General features: G+C 40.1%; 1 protein-coding gene and 1 non-coding gene across 2 annotated transcripts; one reads left to right on the top strand and one right to left on the bottom strand.

Moving 5' to 3' along the window:
* Window positions 1-1,499: 1,499 nt before the first annotated feature.
* LOC106367870 lies at window positions 1,500-1,940 on the bottom strand. Its single transcript, XM_013807733.1, has one exon. It carries the CDS (start codon window positions 1,938-1,940, stop codon window positions 1,500-1,502), a length of 441 nt encoding a protein of 146 aa, XP_013663187.1.
* Window positions 1,941-3,178: 1,238 nt separating this feature from the next.
* LOC125581152 lies at window positions 3,179-3,285 on the top strand. The gene has a single exon (XR_007318863.1). It is a non-coding gene; the product is annotated as a small nucleolar RNA R71 (small nucleolar RNA).
* The last annotated feature ends 14,671 nt before the right edge of the window (window positions 3,286-17,956 follow it).

Below are 17,956 nucleotides of genomic sequence, written 5' to 3'. Positions count from 1 at the left end.
GTGGACAAGTGACAGGTTGATCCACTTTAGTATCTTTAGTACTATCTGCAATCAGTAAGTCTAGAATGGTGCTAAAGAGTGGTTAGATAACAAGCAAAAATCTAATAAGTTCATTATCCCCTTCTTGACTCAATAAAACTCTTTTGAAAACATTTTGATAAGACTCATGAACACACTAATATCAGTAAACCTCCCCCCAGACTTAAATTACACTGTCCCCAGTGTATATCTAGTCGGAGTTATGGTGAAAAATAAATCATAAGTACTCAATTTAACAAGTTAGAACGATATACCTGACCGGTTTAAGTGTCGATCGATGGAAAGGAGTTACCATCGGTCGCTGCAGTAACGTACTGTCGAGCGATATCGACATGCTTTCATCGGTCGATATGCTAGGCAATCGTCTACTCGGATTTTTTTTTTGTTTTTAATATTCTAAATAACTAACTAAACACAATATTAGTAGAACCTCCCCCAGACTTAAACAACACTATCTCCAGTGTTATACAGTCTAAGATCAGTGGGGAAATAAAACATAAGGACGATATTTAACAAGGAAAACAGTATATCTGACTTTGATGTGAGTGTCGACCAACACAGTTAAGTGGCGATCAATTCTCTTGAAGCTCTGTTGATCGATACAGTTAAGTGGCGATCGATCGATGCTAGTGATACTCTGTCGATCGATGCTGCGCAGCCATCGTCTATCCTCGTGCAAACTCGTCTTCCTCGGATTTTTTTTTTGACATGCAATGAATGAAAACTTTAATCAGTAACAATCTAAACTAAATTGAAAGAAATTACCTAATAGTAGGTTGCCTCCCACTCAGCGCTTTGTTATAGTCACTTAGCTTGACTTTGGAGATGTGATTTAGTCCGGATGAGGATGTGTACGTGCTCTAAAACAAGTCTCAGTGTCTCTCTTCCTCATTTTGTTGATGCAGTTAAGAAAAGCTATTGTAGAAACTTCTCCTTTCTCTCTCAGCTCTGGATCACATAGCACTCTAACCTTGGTAAAAGGTTCAGAACCTCCTCTGCAACGCACTCTATACTCAAGACTACCCTATTGACGTTGCAAAGGAACTACTGATAGGGAATCTGCATCTGCATTCCTTTTCTTTTTCTTCTTTCTATTCTTGTTCCTTCCTCCGAACTTCGACTTTTCAGTCTCGGGCTGTTCAGAAACTCGGAGGGCATCGACCGATGCTGAAGGCTTTGTGTCGATCGATTCTGAAGACTGAGAGTCGTCAGATTCTGAAGGCTTATTGTCGATCGATGCTGAGGATTGGAAGTCGACCGATGCTGAAGTTCTAATGTCGACTGACGCTGATTCTGGTATTGCAGGCTCGCGATTTGAATCAGTTGTAGGTCCCGGATCTTCAAACACCCTATGCATGAAATAAGCTCCTCACTTTTCTTCTTTTCCATGGGATCATAGAAGACAGTTTCATCAACATTAGTCAGACACATCTTATTTCTCTTAAGATCACAGACTGCCCCTACTGTAGCCATGAAGGCTCTTCCAAAAAGAAGTGGAGATGTCTTCCTGATTTGATATCCATAGCATGAAAGTCCACAGGAATAATGCATTCCCCTATCTCCACCTTAACATTCTTGATCATGCCAGCTGAGTTTACTCGGGAGCTATCCACGAAAGTGAAACTATCTTTAGAAGGTTCCATCTTCAGTCCTAATAGCTCCGCAGTGTCTATGGCCATGATGCTGACTGCAGATCCAGTATCACATAGGGCGTTTGGTAAATGGTGGCTATGTATAGAGCATGGAATCAGGAACTTTCCAGGATCTTGTTCCTTCTTCAGTATCCTCTTGGGTTTACGGCTGGCCTTGTTGGATAGGAGCTCAATATCCTTATCAGTTTCTCTACTCTTTCTGAAGAAATTACCAAGTCTATACTTATGATATGCATCCTCGAAACACATATCCTTAGAAACCCTCTTCACCCTCTTGTGAAATCCATCAAGTTAGGTGTTTGGGAATATATGGTTTCCTAGATTTCACTCTCTTCTCAGTTGGAATTATTTCTTCTGTTGCCTGCCATTCCATGGCAGGTTCGTGTCCGTCAATTTGGTGTCGATCGACACCTGGTATATACCGTCGATAGACACTCTCAACGAAAGAGGTTTCAGCTAGGGTTGATTGCTCTTGCTCTGGTGCTTCTGCAGATTGCTGACTTATCTTCTCTGTTGTTTTCAAGCAAACTGAGGTCTGAGATGGATTTTGAGTTTCCTTCAAGCGGTGTGCATCAAGATCTGGTAAACGTACTTGGTATGGCATTGGCGGTTGTCGATCGCTGCTCTTATGCTGTTGTCGATCGGTGTTCCTATGTTGCTGTCGATCGATTCCATTGTATTGTTGTCGATCGATGTTGTCCCTTTTAACTCGAGCTAGGGTGGGAGGATGCGGGTGTCGAGCGGCGAAATCTGAGTGGCTCTGAATTCGAACAGTTTTGTCCGATCCCAAAAATGGTGTCGATCAATGATCGGCTGATTATGTCGGTCGATGCTCAGTTGTTGTTGTTGGTCGACACCAGTGTCGACAATAGTACCAGTTGTCTATGGACATGGAGCTTTTGACTAGGAAAGCATCTTCTTCCAGCTTCTCTTGCTCGAGCATTTCCCCAAAGTCATTATCTGAGATGCCATTAACCTGATACCTCTCACTTTCCACCGCTTTCTCTTTGACCAGAGCTTCTTGCTTCTTCACAGCTTCTGCAGTCTGAGAAACATGGGCATCTAGCATCATGACATGGGCATCTAAGGTTTCAAATTTTCCATTCAGCTCTTTGTAGAGAACATCCAACCTCAGATTTAAGTATGCACTCGTCTTCTGCTGAATTTTCAGGACCTTTTCTATCATAGATTCCATATTTCCTATATAGCCCTGATCCTCATCCTTATCTACAGCATGTTCTACCAACGAGACTTCATGTACAGAACCAATCTCAGCCTCAACGATCTTGTCACTATCCATTGCAGTTGATTTTATCCTGTGCATATCCAGATTTTTGGAACTGATGCTAGACATCAGGTTCTCAATCAGTCTCTTAGCTTCCTATGGGGTCCTTGTCTCGAAATTTCCTTCGCTTTCAGCATCCAGCATCATATTATATCGCACATCAATACCTTTGCTGAACTTCTTCAACAGCTGAATCTCCATAAAATCATGATGAGGACAGTCTCGCTGGTAGGCTCTGAATCTCAACCAAGAAGCCTTAAAAGCTTCAGTAGTGCCTTGAGAAAAATTATAGATCTTATTCCTAAATTCCACGGTTCGTGCGTTATCGAAGAAGTTGTTGAGGAAGACGCTTTTGATATAACTCCAGCAAGTCAAAGATCCTGGCTGTAATTGTTTCAGCCAGTGAGTCGCATCTCCAGCTAGGGAGTGCGGGAAGAGTTTGCAAAATAGGTAGTCTTCAGAGACTCCATGCACCTTGATGTTAGACACAAAGTCCTTGTTGGGGTCGAAAATGGTTGCAACGAAGTTAACGTCAAAATCCCCGAAGAAGAAAACGTAGAAACCTTCTTCGACAAATACTTTTTCGAAATAGATTCTTCTTTACGAAAAGCTTTGCGGAAGAAACGCGAGTCATCGGACAAGAGCTCGAAGAGGGTCGCTACGCAGCAACCGAACGCATATTCCACTCGGTTGCTACGTAGCGACCGAGCTCGAGCCAAAGCTCGGTCGCTACGTAGAGACCGAGCTCGAGCCAAAGCTCGGTCGCTAGCGACCGAGCTCTTCCGAAACGTCGATACGACATTAGTCCATGCGTTCTCGTCTACCCTTCGATGCTATCTCCCGAAGACCGTAGCGAACCCATTTCACGATTCCCCGCCATTCTAAGTTATCGATCAAACTTTACTGTAAAAACCGCGGAAAGTTTGTTCTTTATCGAAAGAAGCCGTAATAAACGCTTCGAGTCGGAAGACGGCCCAAAGGGACCTAAGACATGACTCGAAGCCCAACTTACGATTTCTTAACCAACAGCCCGTAAGCCGCATGATGGTTTACGCTTGGTTCGCAAGGAAAGATAAATGTCAGGTTTTTACATCCGAAGGCAAACGTTTCTCGGAATATTCCGACGGCCGAGGTTCGTCGGAATATTCCGATACCTCTTTTCTCTCAGAATGTTTCCGAGGACCGTTCCATCGGAAATATCCGAGGAGATACCAACGAACAGTCCTAGTAAATGTTTCTTCGGAATGTCCTCGGAATCTTTAATTCTCGGTATTCCCTCGGAATTATCCGAGGAAATTCCGAGGAAATTCCGAGGAAATTCCGAGGAAATTTTACTTTCCGACGAGAAATTTCCGACGACCATTCTCGTCGGTATGTCTTCGGAATAATTTGTCGTCGGAATACCGGTGTTTTCTTGTAGTGTAAATACGAAATTTTGAAGATAATTACGAAGATCGGAAAAAATGGAATAACTCCATTTTTATGCTATGGCGGCTTAAGGGCAGAAGGAAAAAGCGTAAACCGACCTTTGAGCCAGTATATAAGGAGTCCTAGGCGAGAGGCATGGGGGAGGACTTTTTCACAGAAAACTTAGCACTTAGAGCGATTTTAGGCAATTTTCCGTTTTTGTTATTTGAGCTGCGACTCAATTAGGTTTTTGCCGTCTTAGGGTTTTAGAACTAGGAATCTCGCCGACGGCTCTCGTAGCCCAGGCACTTACCTTGTTGTAAACGCTCAAACGCAGATTCGGAATAAGAACTATCTTGCTCTCTTTTATGCGCTGGGCCATGGAAATCGTCGGTTCCCTTCATAATTCAAAGCAAAAGCGTTTCCTTTTAGTCCTCACGGATTTCTTTTCAAAATGGGTAGAGGCAGATTCGTACGCAAGTATAAAAGATGTCCAAGTCGAAAGTTTCGTATGGAGAAACATCATCTGTAGGCATGGAGTTCCTTACGAAATCGTAACCGATAACAGATCTCAGTTTATCTCCACCCGGTTCGAGGCGTTCTGCGAAAAATGGAAGATACGGCTTAACAAATCAACGCCCAGGTATCCGCAGTGTAACGGACAAGCTGAAACGATAAATAAAACCTTTCTCGACGGACTGAAGAAAGGTTTAGAGGCCAAAAAAGGCAGGTGGGCCGACGAACTCGAGGGAGTCCTCTGGTCCCACCGTACCGCCCCGAGGTGAGCAACATGATAAACCCCTTTCGCTCTAGTGTACGGAACGGAATGCATGATTCCCGCAGAAGTAGAGTTCCCCGGTGTTCGAAGAAGATTACTTCCCGAACGAGAGGAGCTCAACAACGCAATGCTCCTCGACGATCTCGATCTCATTAACGAGCGCTCATCTGAATCCAAAATTACCAACACGCAGCCGCAAAGTACTACAATTCCGTCGTACGGAATCGCAGATTTAATCAGGAAGATCTAGTCCTTCGCAAAGTCTTCCAAAACACCGCTGAACGAAACGCGGGAAAACTTGGAGCAAATTGGGAAGGACCCTATAAAATCGAAAAAGTCGTCCGACCGGGCTCCTACGAAATAACCAACATGCAAGGCATAAAAAATTCCAAGAACCTGGAACGCGATGCATCTCAAAAAATACTATCACTAACCAACTCACAATCACCGAACTACGAGACGGCTTGATCTCCATAAGGAGTACGTAGGCAGTTTGTCGAAAGGCAAATTCAGCTGTCCCCCTTCATCAAAAAAGGGGGGAGTGGATACGTATACTCGTATACTTTCAAACTCGAAAACATCCGACCACGCCTTCGATGTTTCCGACATATCTTAACCAAGCAAATTATCTTTTATCCGCGAAACATTTTTGATATTCGAAAATAAATCAGCCGTAGGGAGAAGCAGCCATTGGCATCGCGAGACGTCGCGAGCAATGCCTCGAGGGTTACTTCTTCCAAACGACGAAAACGGACACTCCATCAAAAAATGATGAACATTTTAACACATATCTTGCGCAAAAACTATAAACGACGGCATCTGCCGCCAAGTTCGGTGCTGATCACATCGAACTCTTGAACGTCGTAAACAAACATAGCCATCTCACGAAGATGACTCTCGTACATCCGACACAAGGATAATAGCGCTATAAAAGAACCCCGAAATTTTGGTCCAGCACTTCCGGTTGGCTTAAAAATTGTCTCCGGAGAGATGCTCAATTCGTATCTAACAAGTCATATAAGCCGAGAACCTATCGCGGACTTTAAATCGGTACGAATCAGGTTAAAATCGCGACAGATAAATCGATAGCCGGGTAGTCACCTCATAAAATCTTAAACCGAAAGTAAACCTAGGTCTTGCCCTAAACCCTGCGCACTGGTCTCTAACATCTCAAGGCATGATATCCAAAAGATACGAGATCCCAAAACCAAGCCTCTATGTTTATATTCGACATCTTCAGATATCCCGCGAAGTCGATATCTCGCGGAAAAACTCTCGAAAGAGATATCGAACAAAACATTTCACATCGAAAAAGGATATGAGACGACAACTCATCACTCTTCTTCCACGCCATACGTAAGCTTATGAAAAATGCAACTTGACCATCTTGTCATAAAAAGCCGCAGAGCGGCGGGGATTCAAAGCCACATATGGCCAGTCCCGAAACACGAAATGAGGCCATTTAAGGCCGAAACATCAAACATAAAAAAAAATCTCCCGCAAAAGATCTAACCTAAGTCATCCTCAGAGCTCACGCTCTCTCTTCACCTGTCGCTTCGTCTAAACCTGGAGCCGCATCACCTCCGAGCACCGGATCCTTCCCCTCCGGGCCTTCTGAACACGTCGGAAGAAAGCACGCGGATTTCAGGTCAGCTAGAATGAGATCGAAATCTCTATCCACGACTGCCAAATCTCCCTTGCAGCCGGACAGTCGGGCCTCCTCGGCCTCTAAGGTCGGAGGAGTCTCACTTTGGAACGACTGAACCACGGCCATCCCGCCCTCGATCGTCGACAAGTCTAAATCCCTGTTCCGGATGCATTCGAGAGAGCCCAGAAAGGCGGAGATCTTCGCCAAGCGAGCTTGAAACTCAGAACGAAGAGCGTCCTTGGCCTCTCGAATCCCGCGGCTCGCTAATCAAGCATCACCCTCGATCTGACGCTGAAGACGACGCACCTCCGAAGATTTGGCCTTCCTGGCTTTCTTCTCCTTAAGCAATGAACTCGCCGTCTTCCCGAGGTCCCTCTCGAGCTCCCCTATCGCGACCTCAAGTTTTGACACTTTCACGGAGTGAGAATCCTTGACAGCCGTCAGCATGGCCTCGGTTTGAGACCTCTACCCTGCAGTTCCAACAACTCCCCGGCAAGACGACTGGTCTCAGAACTGCACTCGCTGATCATCCCATCGATCAACGATATGAACTGCGAAACGAGAAGAAAGTTAGGGATAATTTGTCTTTTAGAAAAATATGTAACAATCAAGAAAGTAAGTGAGCGACAAACCTTTCCGCGAAGCCCCAACGCTATGCTCGAGTCTACTTGCTGCGAAGATTCCCCATCACCGCCCTTGGTAAACATCCTCTTCCGGCCCTTAGGCTGAGCAACCGGAACAACACTAGGAGCGCGCAGCGCTAGAACGATCTCCTTCCTGGCCGGAGGAGGCGGCATAGAGTCAGCCGCCCTCTCCTTATCTTCGACGAGAATCGGAGTCGTCGACGATCCAGCAGGTAAAGCCGAAGCATCCAGAACGACCGAGCCTGCGAGAGTTCCCGTATCTCGTGGAGTTACGCCCTCGGTCCCATGACCCGGAGCAACGGCCAGTGCAGAAGAGGACGGTAACTCGGCGCCGGCTCGAACCTGTTCTTTCTCGGTTTGGCGACAAACTAATTTCTCTCGAAAGGAGAGATGATCGGCAATGCAAGCCGGCGCTTCGACCAGAGAAGCCGGAATCGGCGCCGGAGATGTAGCCTCGCCCATCTCCACATCGGAACTTTGCTTGTCACCATGGGAAGAAGACATGTTAAAAACAAGAGATTTGGAGCTAGAGAGGTTTTGAAGGTTTGAAGAAGGGAAGGTGTGAAGCAAATGAATGACAAGAGCTCACTACTTATAGAAGTATAGGCTCGGAATTTTATATTTTTTAATAAACTTTTTCTCGAGAATTATCTTCCGCGGAGTTTGAAGTAAACTTCGTTCAATACGCCTAACTTCGCAAGAGTCCCGACTCTAACGAGCTGGGGGGCTAACTGTTGGGGTCGAAAACGGTTGCAACGAAGTTAACGTCAAAATCCCCGAAGAAGAAAACGTAGAAACCTTCTTCGACAAATACTTTTTCGAAATAGATTCTTCTTTACGAAAAGCTTTGCGGAAGAAACGCGAGTCATCGGACAAGAGCTCGAAGAGGGTCGCTACGCAGCAACCGAACGCATGTTCCGCTCGGTCGCTACGTAGCGACCGAGCTCGAGCCAAAGCTCGGTCGCTATGTACCGACCGAGCTCTTCTGAAACGTCGATACGACATTAGTCCATGCATTCTCGTCTACCCTTCGATGCTATCTCCCGAAGACCATAGCGAACCCATTTCACGATTCCCCGCCATTCTAAGTTATCGATCAAACTTTACCGTAAAAACCGCGGAAAGTTCGTTCTTTATCGAAAGAAGCCGTAATAAACGCTTCGAGTCGGAAGACGGCCCAAAGGGACCTAAGACATGACTCAAAGCCCAACTTACGATTTCTTAACCAACAGCCCGTAAGCCGCATGACGGTTTACGCTTGGTTCGTAAGGAAAGATAAATGTCAAGTTTCCGCGGATAAATACGAAATTTTGAAGATAATTACGAAGATCGGAAAAAATGGAATAACTCCATTTTTATGCTATGGCGGCTTAAGGGCAGAAGGGGAAAAGCGTAAACCGACCTTGGAGCCAGTATATAAGGAGTCCTAGGCGAGAGGCATGGGGGAGGACTTTTTCACAGAAAACTTAGCACTTAGAGCGATTTTAGGCAATTTTCCGTTTTTGTTATTCGAGCTGCGACTCAATTAGGTTTTTGTCGTCTTAGGGTTTTAGAACTAGGAATCTCGCCGACAGCTCTCGTAGCCCAGGCACTTACCTTGTTGTAAACGCTCAAACGCAGATTGAGAATAAGAACTATCTTGTTCTCTTTTTCGATTTCTTATTTTATTATTGTTCTCGTTTCGTGTTCTGATTGCTTGGTGTGTGGTATTAGCAGATATCCGGGACCTCTGAGAAATTAGGGTGCTCCTACTTTCCTTATTTAAACGGAAATCGACAGTGCAAATTTCTGTTCCCACAGTCCTCAAGTGCTGACTTACTAGAGAGAAATATTTGGGTTTCAGTTCAAAGTCTTTTCTTTGAATTGCTGGAGGATGGATCGCAGACCTGTTAGTGTAGAACCGATCAGGTCTGTTGCAATCTCCAATAGGAATTGGAGTTTCAAAACAACAGCTATTCCAATAGGAATTGGAGCCCTATGTTTATAATCCATTTGGTTTGATGCATTGCATACTTGACCTTTTTGATTTCCTAGAACTACTTTTCCATTATTGAAATAGGTAAGAGCATACTTACCTGCTTCCAGCAGGATGGCGTCGATCGATATTGGTAGCGGAGTGTCGATCGACTTTTCGGTCGACCCGTCGCTCGATGTTGTTGTTTGAGCGTCGATCGATTTTTGTGTCGACCCGTCGCTCGATGTTGTTGTCTGAGCGTCGATCGAATACGGGCCGAAATTCATGTCTTCCATCTTAAGTACCTGTGTCAGCAGGGAGAGAGGAAAAACTTAAGCAGATTCAGTAACAAAATCTAGACTATATTCTAAAATTAATCTAATGGTAATAAGAAAGAGTCCCCGGCAACGGCGCCAAATTTGATATCACTGAAATTATTCTAAGGAGTGAATTACTCTCTCAAATAAGAGGTTTGGATGTATTACTTAGGGATCGAATCCACAAAGACTTTAGGATTACACAATAGATTATGGTCTTGAAATAAATCTAGATGGAATGGTTTAAAAGTTTTAAAGCTGTAAATGGTTTGGTGAGCAAGTTTATTGCTCGATTGATTGTTTTGAGGTTGTTAACAGTTGGGTGAAGTAGCTAGATTCAGGTATATTCTCAGGTATGATAAGTAAAACTTAACTTGGGTTTTTAGGGGTTTATTGATATTAATTGTTCTTGAATTCAAACTAAGATAATCTATTTAATTTTCTAATCTGGATCTCGGATCTAAACTCTCGTATGTTAATCACGAGAAAGTGTCGATCGATAATTCTTTATGAATATCGATCGATACACCTTTCAAAATATCGATTGACAGGGCTATCGCTGCGTTGATCGATACTTCTTCTAGAAAGCTTTACGGACCGGTTTGATTTATATTATCTACTCACTATATCAACTCTCGTCTGTATCTAGTCAGTTAGATCATACTAGTTATTTTCAGGTATTGGGTCAAGCAATGGCTTGATCCCAATTAAACATAAGTTCTAAGTTTAGAGGTGATCAATCTGAAGTTTAGCTTTAAGCACAACTAGATGAATGAACTATATTTCTAAACACCCTAACAATCGTTTGTGTCAGTAATACATTTATCAACCTATTGAGAAACATAAACCTTACAGCAAGGACTACTGAGACATATTCATGAAAAACATAGTCTGAATAATACTTAAATAAAATAATAAAAACATGATAGAGTATAGAAACAAAGGGAGTTCAAGATCTTTCCTCTCTCAAGGTGTACAGATCTCTCTCTCTCTCCAATCCTCAGCTCTCTCTCTCTAGAATAGTATGAAACATAGCCGTCAACAATGGCTTAGAAAACAGTAAAATAGGGTTTCAGGTCGTCCAGGGGTATATTCGTAATATGTGGTGACTTTTGGGCCTAAATTGGTCACGAAACAGGCTTGTCCTGTTTTCTGGAATCACTGTCGACCGACACCAATGATGCAATATCGATCGAGAGTCCTTCATTTCCTCGGCAACTTCCTCTCGCGAGGCAGACTGACCGCTCTTCAATAAAACAGGCATAACGTTTGCTACAGGATGCTGATTGATCTCAAACCGGTGGCGTTGGAAATCTAACTCAAAGCTATATCTTGTGTCAAAAGATGGGCTCGGTCTAACGGTGGGAAGGTCTCCATCCATAGCTAAATATCTGATGCGTCTGTGCAGTTTTGCACCTCAAAAGGCTCAAAAATCACTATATTTCTCTAGAACGTACTTGAACCTGTAAATACTCTAAATAGACTCTATATAGTAGTATTAAAACACTTATATACCATGGGTGAAAGTGGGTAAAATCCATGGTATATCACAAGACACGTTGGAGCAGAGAGAGTACGAGAGGCACAATTACAGAGGCTTCTATGCGCAAAGAGAATCATACAAACAGGGTCAAGAGCGAGATACATCTCACATCACATGCTTTTGGTGTGACAAACTTGGCCATTACGCAGCAAATTGTCCCGATCGGTTGCTTTAACTGCAGGAAATTGTTGAGTAGAAAGAAGGTAACACTCAAGAAGCGGAAGAGTTGATGATGCACGAGGTAGTTTACTTAAACAAAAAAAGTAAACCCAAGTGTATACGAAGCAGAGCAGAGTGTGGAGAACTTATGGTATCTTGACACCGGAGAAAACAATCAAATGAGTGGAAACCGTTCATTCATCTTCCTTCTAAACGAATAAATCACCGAAAAGTACGATTCATAGACGATTCTCGAATTGACATAAAAGGTAAAGGCTCTATAAGATTTATCTTAGAAGGAGGTGAGAAGAAGATTTTGAGTAACGTCTACTACATAAATGGATTGAAGAGCAATATTATTAGTTTGGTTCAGGACACAAAAGCAGGGTGTGAAGTAAGCATGAAAAATGATCAACTAATTCTTCTCGATCGTTTAGACCACTTGATGGTTAAAACGACAAGATCAAGAAACCGTTTGTATAAGGTAATATTACAGGCTGACTCTATTCAATGTCTATTGACTGACGACAGTCCCTAGTGAATCATCGAAGTGGCATGCGCGGCTCGGTCATATTAATCTGGAAACAATGAAGTTGATGATAAACAAGAGAGTTGTCATAGGTATACCATAGCTGAATGTCGAGAAAGAAACATGTGTATCATGCTACCTTGGCAAACAAACGAGGCAGTCATTCCCACAGTTAACCGTATACAGAGCAAGTCATCCACTTGAGCTTGTTCATGGAGATTTATGCGGGCCAATCACTCCTACTACACCAGGGCACAAACTTTATGTATTCGTGCTAATAGATGATTGCACTCGTTACATGTGGACAGTGTTACTTAAGGAGAAAAATGAAACTTTCGACAAATTTAGAACGTTTAAAATACTTGCAGAGCAAGAGACGAGAACAGAGGTGAAGACATTCCGGACTGACCGAGGAGAGGAGTTTATGTCGCATGAGTTCATATCTTATTGCGACAAAAACGGTATAAATAGACATTTAACAGCTCCGTACTCTTCTCAACAGAAAGGAGTCGTCAAACATCGAAACCACATATTACTAGAGAAGACGAGAAGTCTCTTAAAGCACATGGGCGTACCGAATATCTTGTGGGGCAAAGCAGTTAGACATGCTACTTACCTGATGAATCGTGTTGCAACGAGATCCCTGGTTGGTAGGACACCATACGAAGTATTACGAGCTAAGAAGCCAAACCTTGAGCATCTCAAGGTCTTTGGGTGCGTATGTTACCCCAAAACAGAGGTGGCATGAAGGAAGATACTCGACGATCGTTAACGAGTCTTGGTGCACCTAGGAACAGGGCCTTGATCAAAGGTTTATCGTTTTCTGGATCCAACAAACCAGAAGATCGTGGTGAGTCGTGATGTGCTTTTTGATGAAGAACGACGATGGAACTGGAACATAGCCAAAGCTAAGGAGGATGACAGCTTTGAAATCGAGCTGCGACTATTGAAAGGTAGTGAATATCATCCCGGTGATCACGCTATAGGTAAGAATGCAAATAGCAAAGAAGATACTGATGGTGAAGAACATGCTGATGATAACAAAAAGGAGGAAGAACAATTGCATCCAAGACGATCAACACGAGTAAGCTTTAAACCCTCGTACCTAGATGATTATGTTTTGTTGGCACAAGCGGAGTGTGAAAGATTATTGATGGTAATCAATAATGAACCATACGACTTCAATGAAGCCAAAGAGCTAAAGGTGTGGATCGATGCATGTATAGACGAGATTGCATCTATAGAGAAGAATAACACTTGGGTCCTTATCGACTTACTAAGAGGATTCAAATCTATTGGACTCAAGTAGGTATTCAAGATTAAAATGAATGCAGATGGGAGTATTAGCAAGTACAAAGCTCGTTCAGTGGCAAAAGGTTATGTTCAGAGACACGATATCGACTACGACGAGGTCTTCGCACCAGTGGCTCAGATTGAGACAGTCAGATTGATCATTGGGCTTGCGGCATCATATGGTTGGGAGATACATCACCTTGATATTGAAACTGCATTTTTACACGGAGATTTAAAAGAAGAGGTGTGTGTTACTCAACCTGAGGGTTTCAAAGTTAAATGAAAAGAAGACAAGGTTTATAGATTGAAGAAAACTTTGTATGGTTTGAAACATGCTCCTAGATAGTGGAATATCAAACTCAATCGGATCCTACAAGAACTTGGCTTTACACGATGTTCTAAAGAGTTGTTGCTATATTAAAAGGAGGAGAAGAGGTCTTCTCATTGTGTGTGTTTATGTCGACGATCTGCTTGTTACAAGCTCGTCTCTGCAACTAAAGGTCGGCTTTAAAAGGGAGATGAGGAGTAAATTTGAGGTGAGCGATTTGGGAAAACTAACCTATTATCTAGGCATCAAAGTGAACAATGTTATGGAGGCATTGTGTTATCAGAAGATAGATATGCGAAAAAGATTCTTGAAGAAACCGCTATGCACGCTTTCAATCTTACTCACATTCCCATGGAAGCAAACATAAGATTGTCAAAATCTCCACAAGAAAGAAGTATTGATGAAAGGTAGTATCGAAGAAGCATTGGGTGTCTTCGTTATTTACTACATACACGACCTGATCTTTCATTCTGTGTTGGAGTACTTAGTAGATATATGCAAGATCCCAAGGAGTCTCACGGCGCAGCTTTGAAACAGGTTCTGAGGTACTTACGCGGAACAACATCTCCCGGTCTATGTTTTACTGGAGCAACGAGTTTAATACTAACTGGCTACAGTGATAGCTCGCATAGTGTGGACATAGACGATGGAAAGTCAACAACCGGGCATGTCTTCTATCTCGGCAATAGTCTTGTGACTTGGTCTTCTCAAAAGCAAGAGATAGTTGCATTATCCTCTTGTGAAACCGAGTTTATGGCAGCTACAGAGGCTGCAAAACAGGCTATTTGGCTTCAGAAACTTTTGAGTGAAGTTATTGGAGAAACAAGCAAGAAAGTCATCATAAGGGTTGACAACAAATCCGCAATAGCACTCACAAAGAATCATGTGTTTCACGGTCGTAGTAAACACATTCATAAAAGATTTCACTTCATACGGAAGTGTGTTGAAAATGAACAAGTTAAAGTTGAGCATGTTACGGGAAATGAACAAAGAGCCGATATATTTACGAAATCGCTTGGTCGCCTGAAGTTTAAAGAGATGAGGCAACTTATTGGAGTACTTGAAGTTTGTGAGAGTGAATTCAAGCTCAAAGAAAAAAATATTAGGATATTCTTGAAGATAGCTTGAGAGTCAAGCAACCTATTCCCAGTTAGTTTATCATCTTAAGAGATAAAGGTCATGATTTGTGTGTGTTACAATTAGGAATAGGAAATATAATATTTCTATATAAGCAGTGTCGAGTAATGATATTATGATATGCGTTGTTGTGATTGAGAGCTTTAGTTTTTGAGTTATTTTTCTAAAACAATAAAGAAGAGTGTTCTTTATATCTTAATCTCGAGTTCTATAGTGCTGTCATACCATAGTTCTATTGGAAGTTGGTGCTTGTGCTTCCTATCAAGACCGGCATATAACTACGTTTTACTGATGATACTCTGAATTATTTTGGAAACAGACCGACATATTTAGAATTTGCAGTAGCAGTAAATGAATTTCAGATGAAATAACGTAGTACAATCACGTAAAATGCAAAAGTTCATCAACAAACTAGCTTTCGTCCAAGTAAACATGACTACGAGGAATGAGCTCCATAGAACACATGGGGAGACATTTGACAATTGATGCTAAAGACTTACTAAAGTATGCAACTCTTGACATTGTAGGTATAGAAGTTTTGGATAATGTAATATACTGAGTGGTGCTCAAGTCAAGTGGTTAAAATCTCTAAATCATGTGGATATCATCAACGGTCGGTAGATTGTGACTCTCTTACAAACTGGTTTAGCTCAATTTGCTATTTGATTTTATTTAGGTTGGTCTTAAGTAAAATCTAAAAGTAATTGTTCCTATCCAGAAGTTTTTGAATATTTATTTTATTGTTAATCTCATTTATAGAAATGTCTTTAAAACTAAAATAAACAATTACCTAAATGCTATAAAATAAAGCAAATTTAATTTCTGAATTAAATCCAAATTAAAAAGTTTAACTCCAAATAAGTTAAATAATGACTTTGTAAATCCAAAATATCTAGGTCGTTTAGCGTGATTCCCAAATGTCAGGTCACAAAGCAGACCCCGATATTAGGTTTCATATCTTAAAACCCATCTATATATGTATATAACAGATACTCAATTCCATCCCATTTGAGAAAAATACAGAAATAAATATTTTACGAATTCACAAAACTAGCATTTCGTAAATCCATGACCGGTTTTGACCCCTTTCCCATGAAACAAATGACTAGGGCCACTGATTTGATTTTTTCAAAAAAAGTTTGGTGACCACTGATTTGATTTATTGCTAGGTATGTAGTAACATATGGATTTTTTTTTTAAAGAATAAGTGTTGTTCAAAAAAAAAAAAGAATAAGTGAAACGTCATAAGCTATGGGACCACTTTAAAACATAAACAAATAAATCTTAAATATTTTTTATTTTCATAAGAAAAGTAAGAAAAACAACGATTGACAATTTTAATGTTGTAAGTTAAGTTCTGGAACTTTTTTAAGAAAAAAATATGAACTATTTAGGGCCTTGGTTGGATCCCAAATATCTAAAAACCTGTACTGCATATATGCAATGTCGGGTTTTGCCTTAATTCTCATGAAACAAATGAATGGTGCCTAGATATTTTTAGAAAAAATTGATGACCATTGATTTGATTTGTTGTTAGTAGGTATGTAGCAACATATGCAATTTTAGAAGAATACTAGATCTCGATCCGCGCGATCGCGCAGATTTTTGTTTTATTTATTTTTATATAAATATTTTGTTTTTAATTCTAAGTTGGTATATATTATAATATTATGTGTCTATCAATTTTTAAAATATAATAAATTAACGGTATATTTTTTCATTGAATAGATTGCTTCAAATTTTCACATATATTTGTATCTTCTTTATATATTTTTGGATTATTATTTCATTATTAAAATTGTAACTATATATATAAAAAGATTAGAAAAATATTTTTTTATTGTCATATTTAAAGATATTATAACATTTCACAAATTTAGAAAGTTTTTTAAAAATTAAAATTTTTGCTTCATAGATTTATATTATCGAGTAAATAATTAAACATTTAGTTTTGTTTAATTTTTAAAATAAACTATATAGTTTAGAATTTGTTTTCATTGGTTTAAGGTAGTAAAGATTAATCATTGTTAAATAATATATTTTTTGTTATTTAAAAAAAAAATCTTTATAATTTTAAAAGTTAACATCGGCAAATATTTAAATATTTAATATACGGAGGTATAATATTACAACATTAAATTATATCTATTTAATTTATACTATCTATAAATCCAATGAATCATCTATTGTTTAAATCCAATTATTAATAACCCAATAAAAATTTCTGGTAGGTCCAAATTTTAAATGATAAGATTAGAGATTAAATGTAACATGATTTTTTAGGAATAGGTCCATTAGGTCCATTTTTAAAAAAATTACACATGAATCAAAGTCTTGACTTCTGTTTTAATATATAAGATGTATGAAACATCACAAGCTAGCCTTTTTTTTCAAAAAAAAAAAAAAAAACATCACAAGCTATGGGACCACTTTAAAATAGAAGCAAATAAATCTTAAATACTTTTTATTTTCATAAGAAAATTAAGAAAAACAACGACTGACAAATGACAATATTAATGTTTTTAGGTTAAGTTTTGGATTTTTTAAAAAAGATTAACTTTATGAACTATTTAAGGCCTCGGTTTTTATTTCGTATTAGACCTTGAGTATCTCAAGACCGGCACTGGGTAAATCTTGTGAGTTTATAATGTGTAACGAAAGAAAATGTGGAACGATTCAAAAAAAGTAGTCGCTGAGTAGAGTCAACAAAACAAGTAGTAGATCACGTCAACATGAGAGTCTGAAACCAAAACCATCGAGACCTTAAAAAGGAGTAAAAGAAAAATAATAAGTCCTCTTGACATTGATAGATTCATCTATGATTTATTAAATTATTTTTGTAACTGGTTTCATAAATGGCTGCTGTGATTTTCTTATGAGTACTAAAAGTAAAACTAGGGCTGGGCTAAAAACCGGATCCAAAAAACCGAACCGAACTCGATCCAAAAAAGTAGTATGTAACCCGAACCGAAATTGATTAAATATCCAATGGATTCAAAATTTTGGTATTTAAAAAACCGAAACCGAAGTATTTCGGGTACCCGATTATATCCGAAATTGATTTATATACCTATATATATATTAATTATTTTTAGATTTAATATATATTAAAAACATCAAAATATATAAGATATTTTTAAGTTGTCCAAAATACTTATAAATATATACAAATAGTCAAAAGTATTTGCCTAAAATAGCTAAAGTATATTCAAAATACCAACAATTCTTAAAATATCTATTGAT

This window comes from Brassica napus, chromosome C1 (genome assembly GCF_020379485.1).
Source record: "Brassica napus cultivar Da-Ae chromosome C1, Da-Ae, whole genome shotgun sequence".
NCBI classification, from domain to species: domain Eukaryota; kingdom Viridiplantae; phylum Streptophyta; class Magnoliopsida; order Brassicales; family Brassicaceae; genus Brassica; species Brassica napus.
The sequence above is the reverse complement of the archived record's forward strand: the minus strand, read 5'-3'. Positions and strand labels throughout refer to the sequence as shown.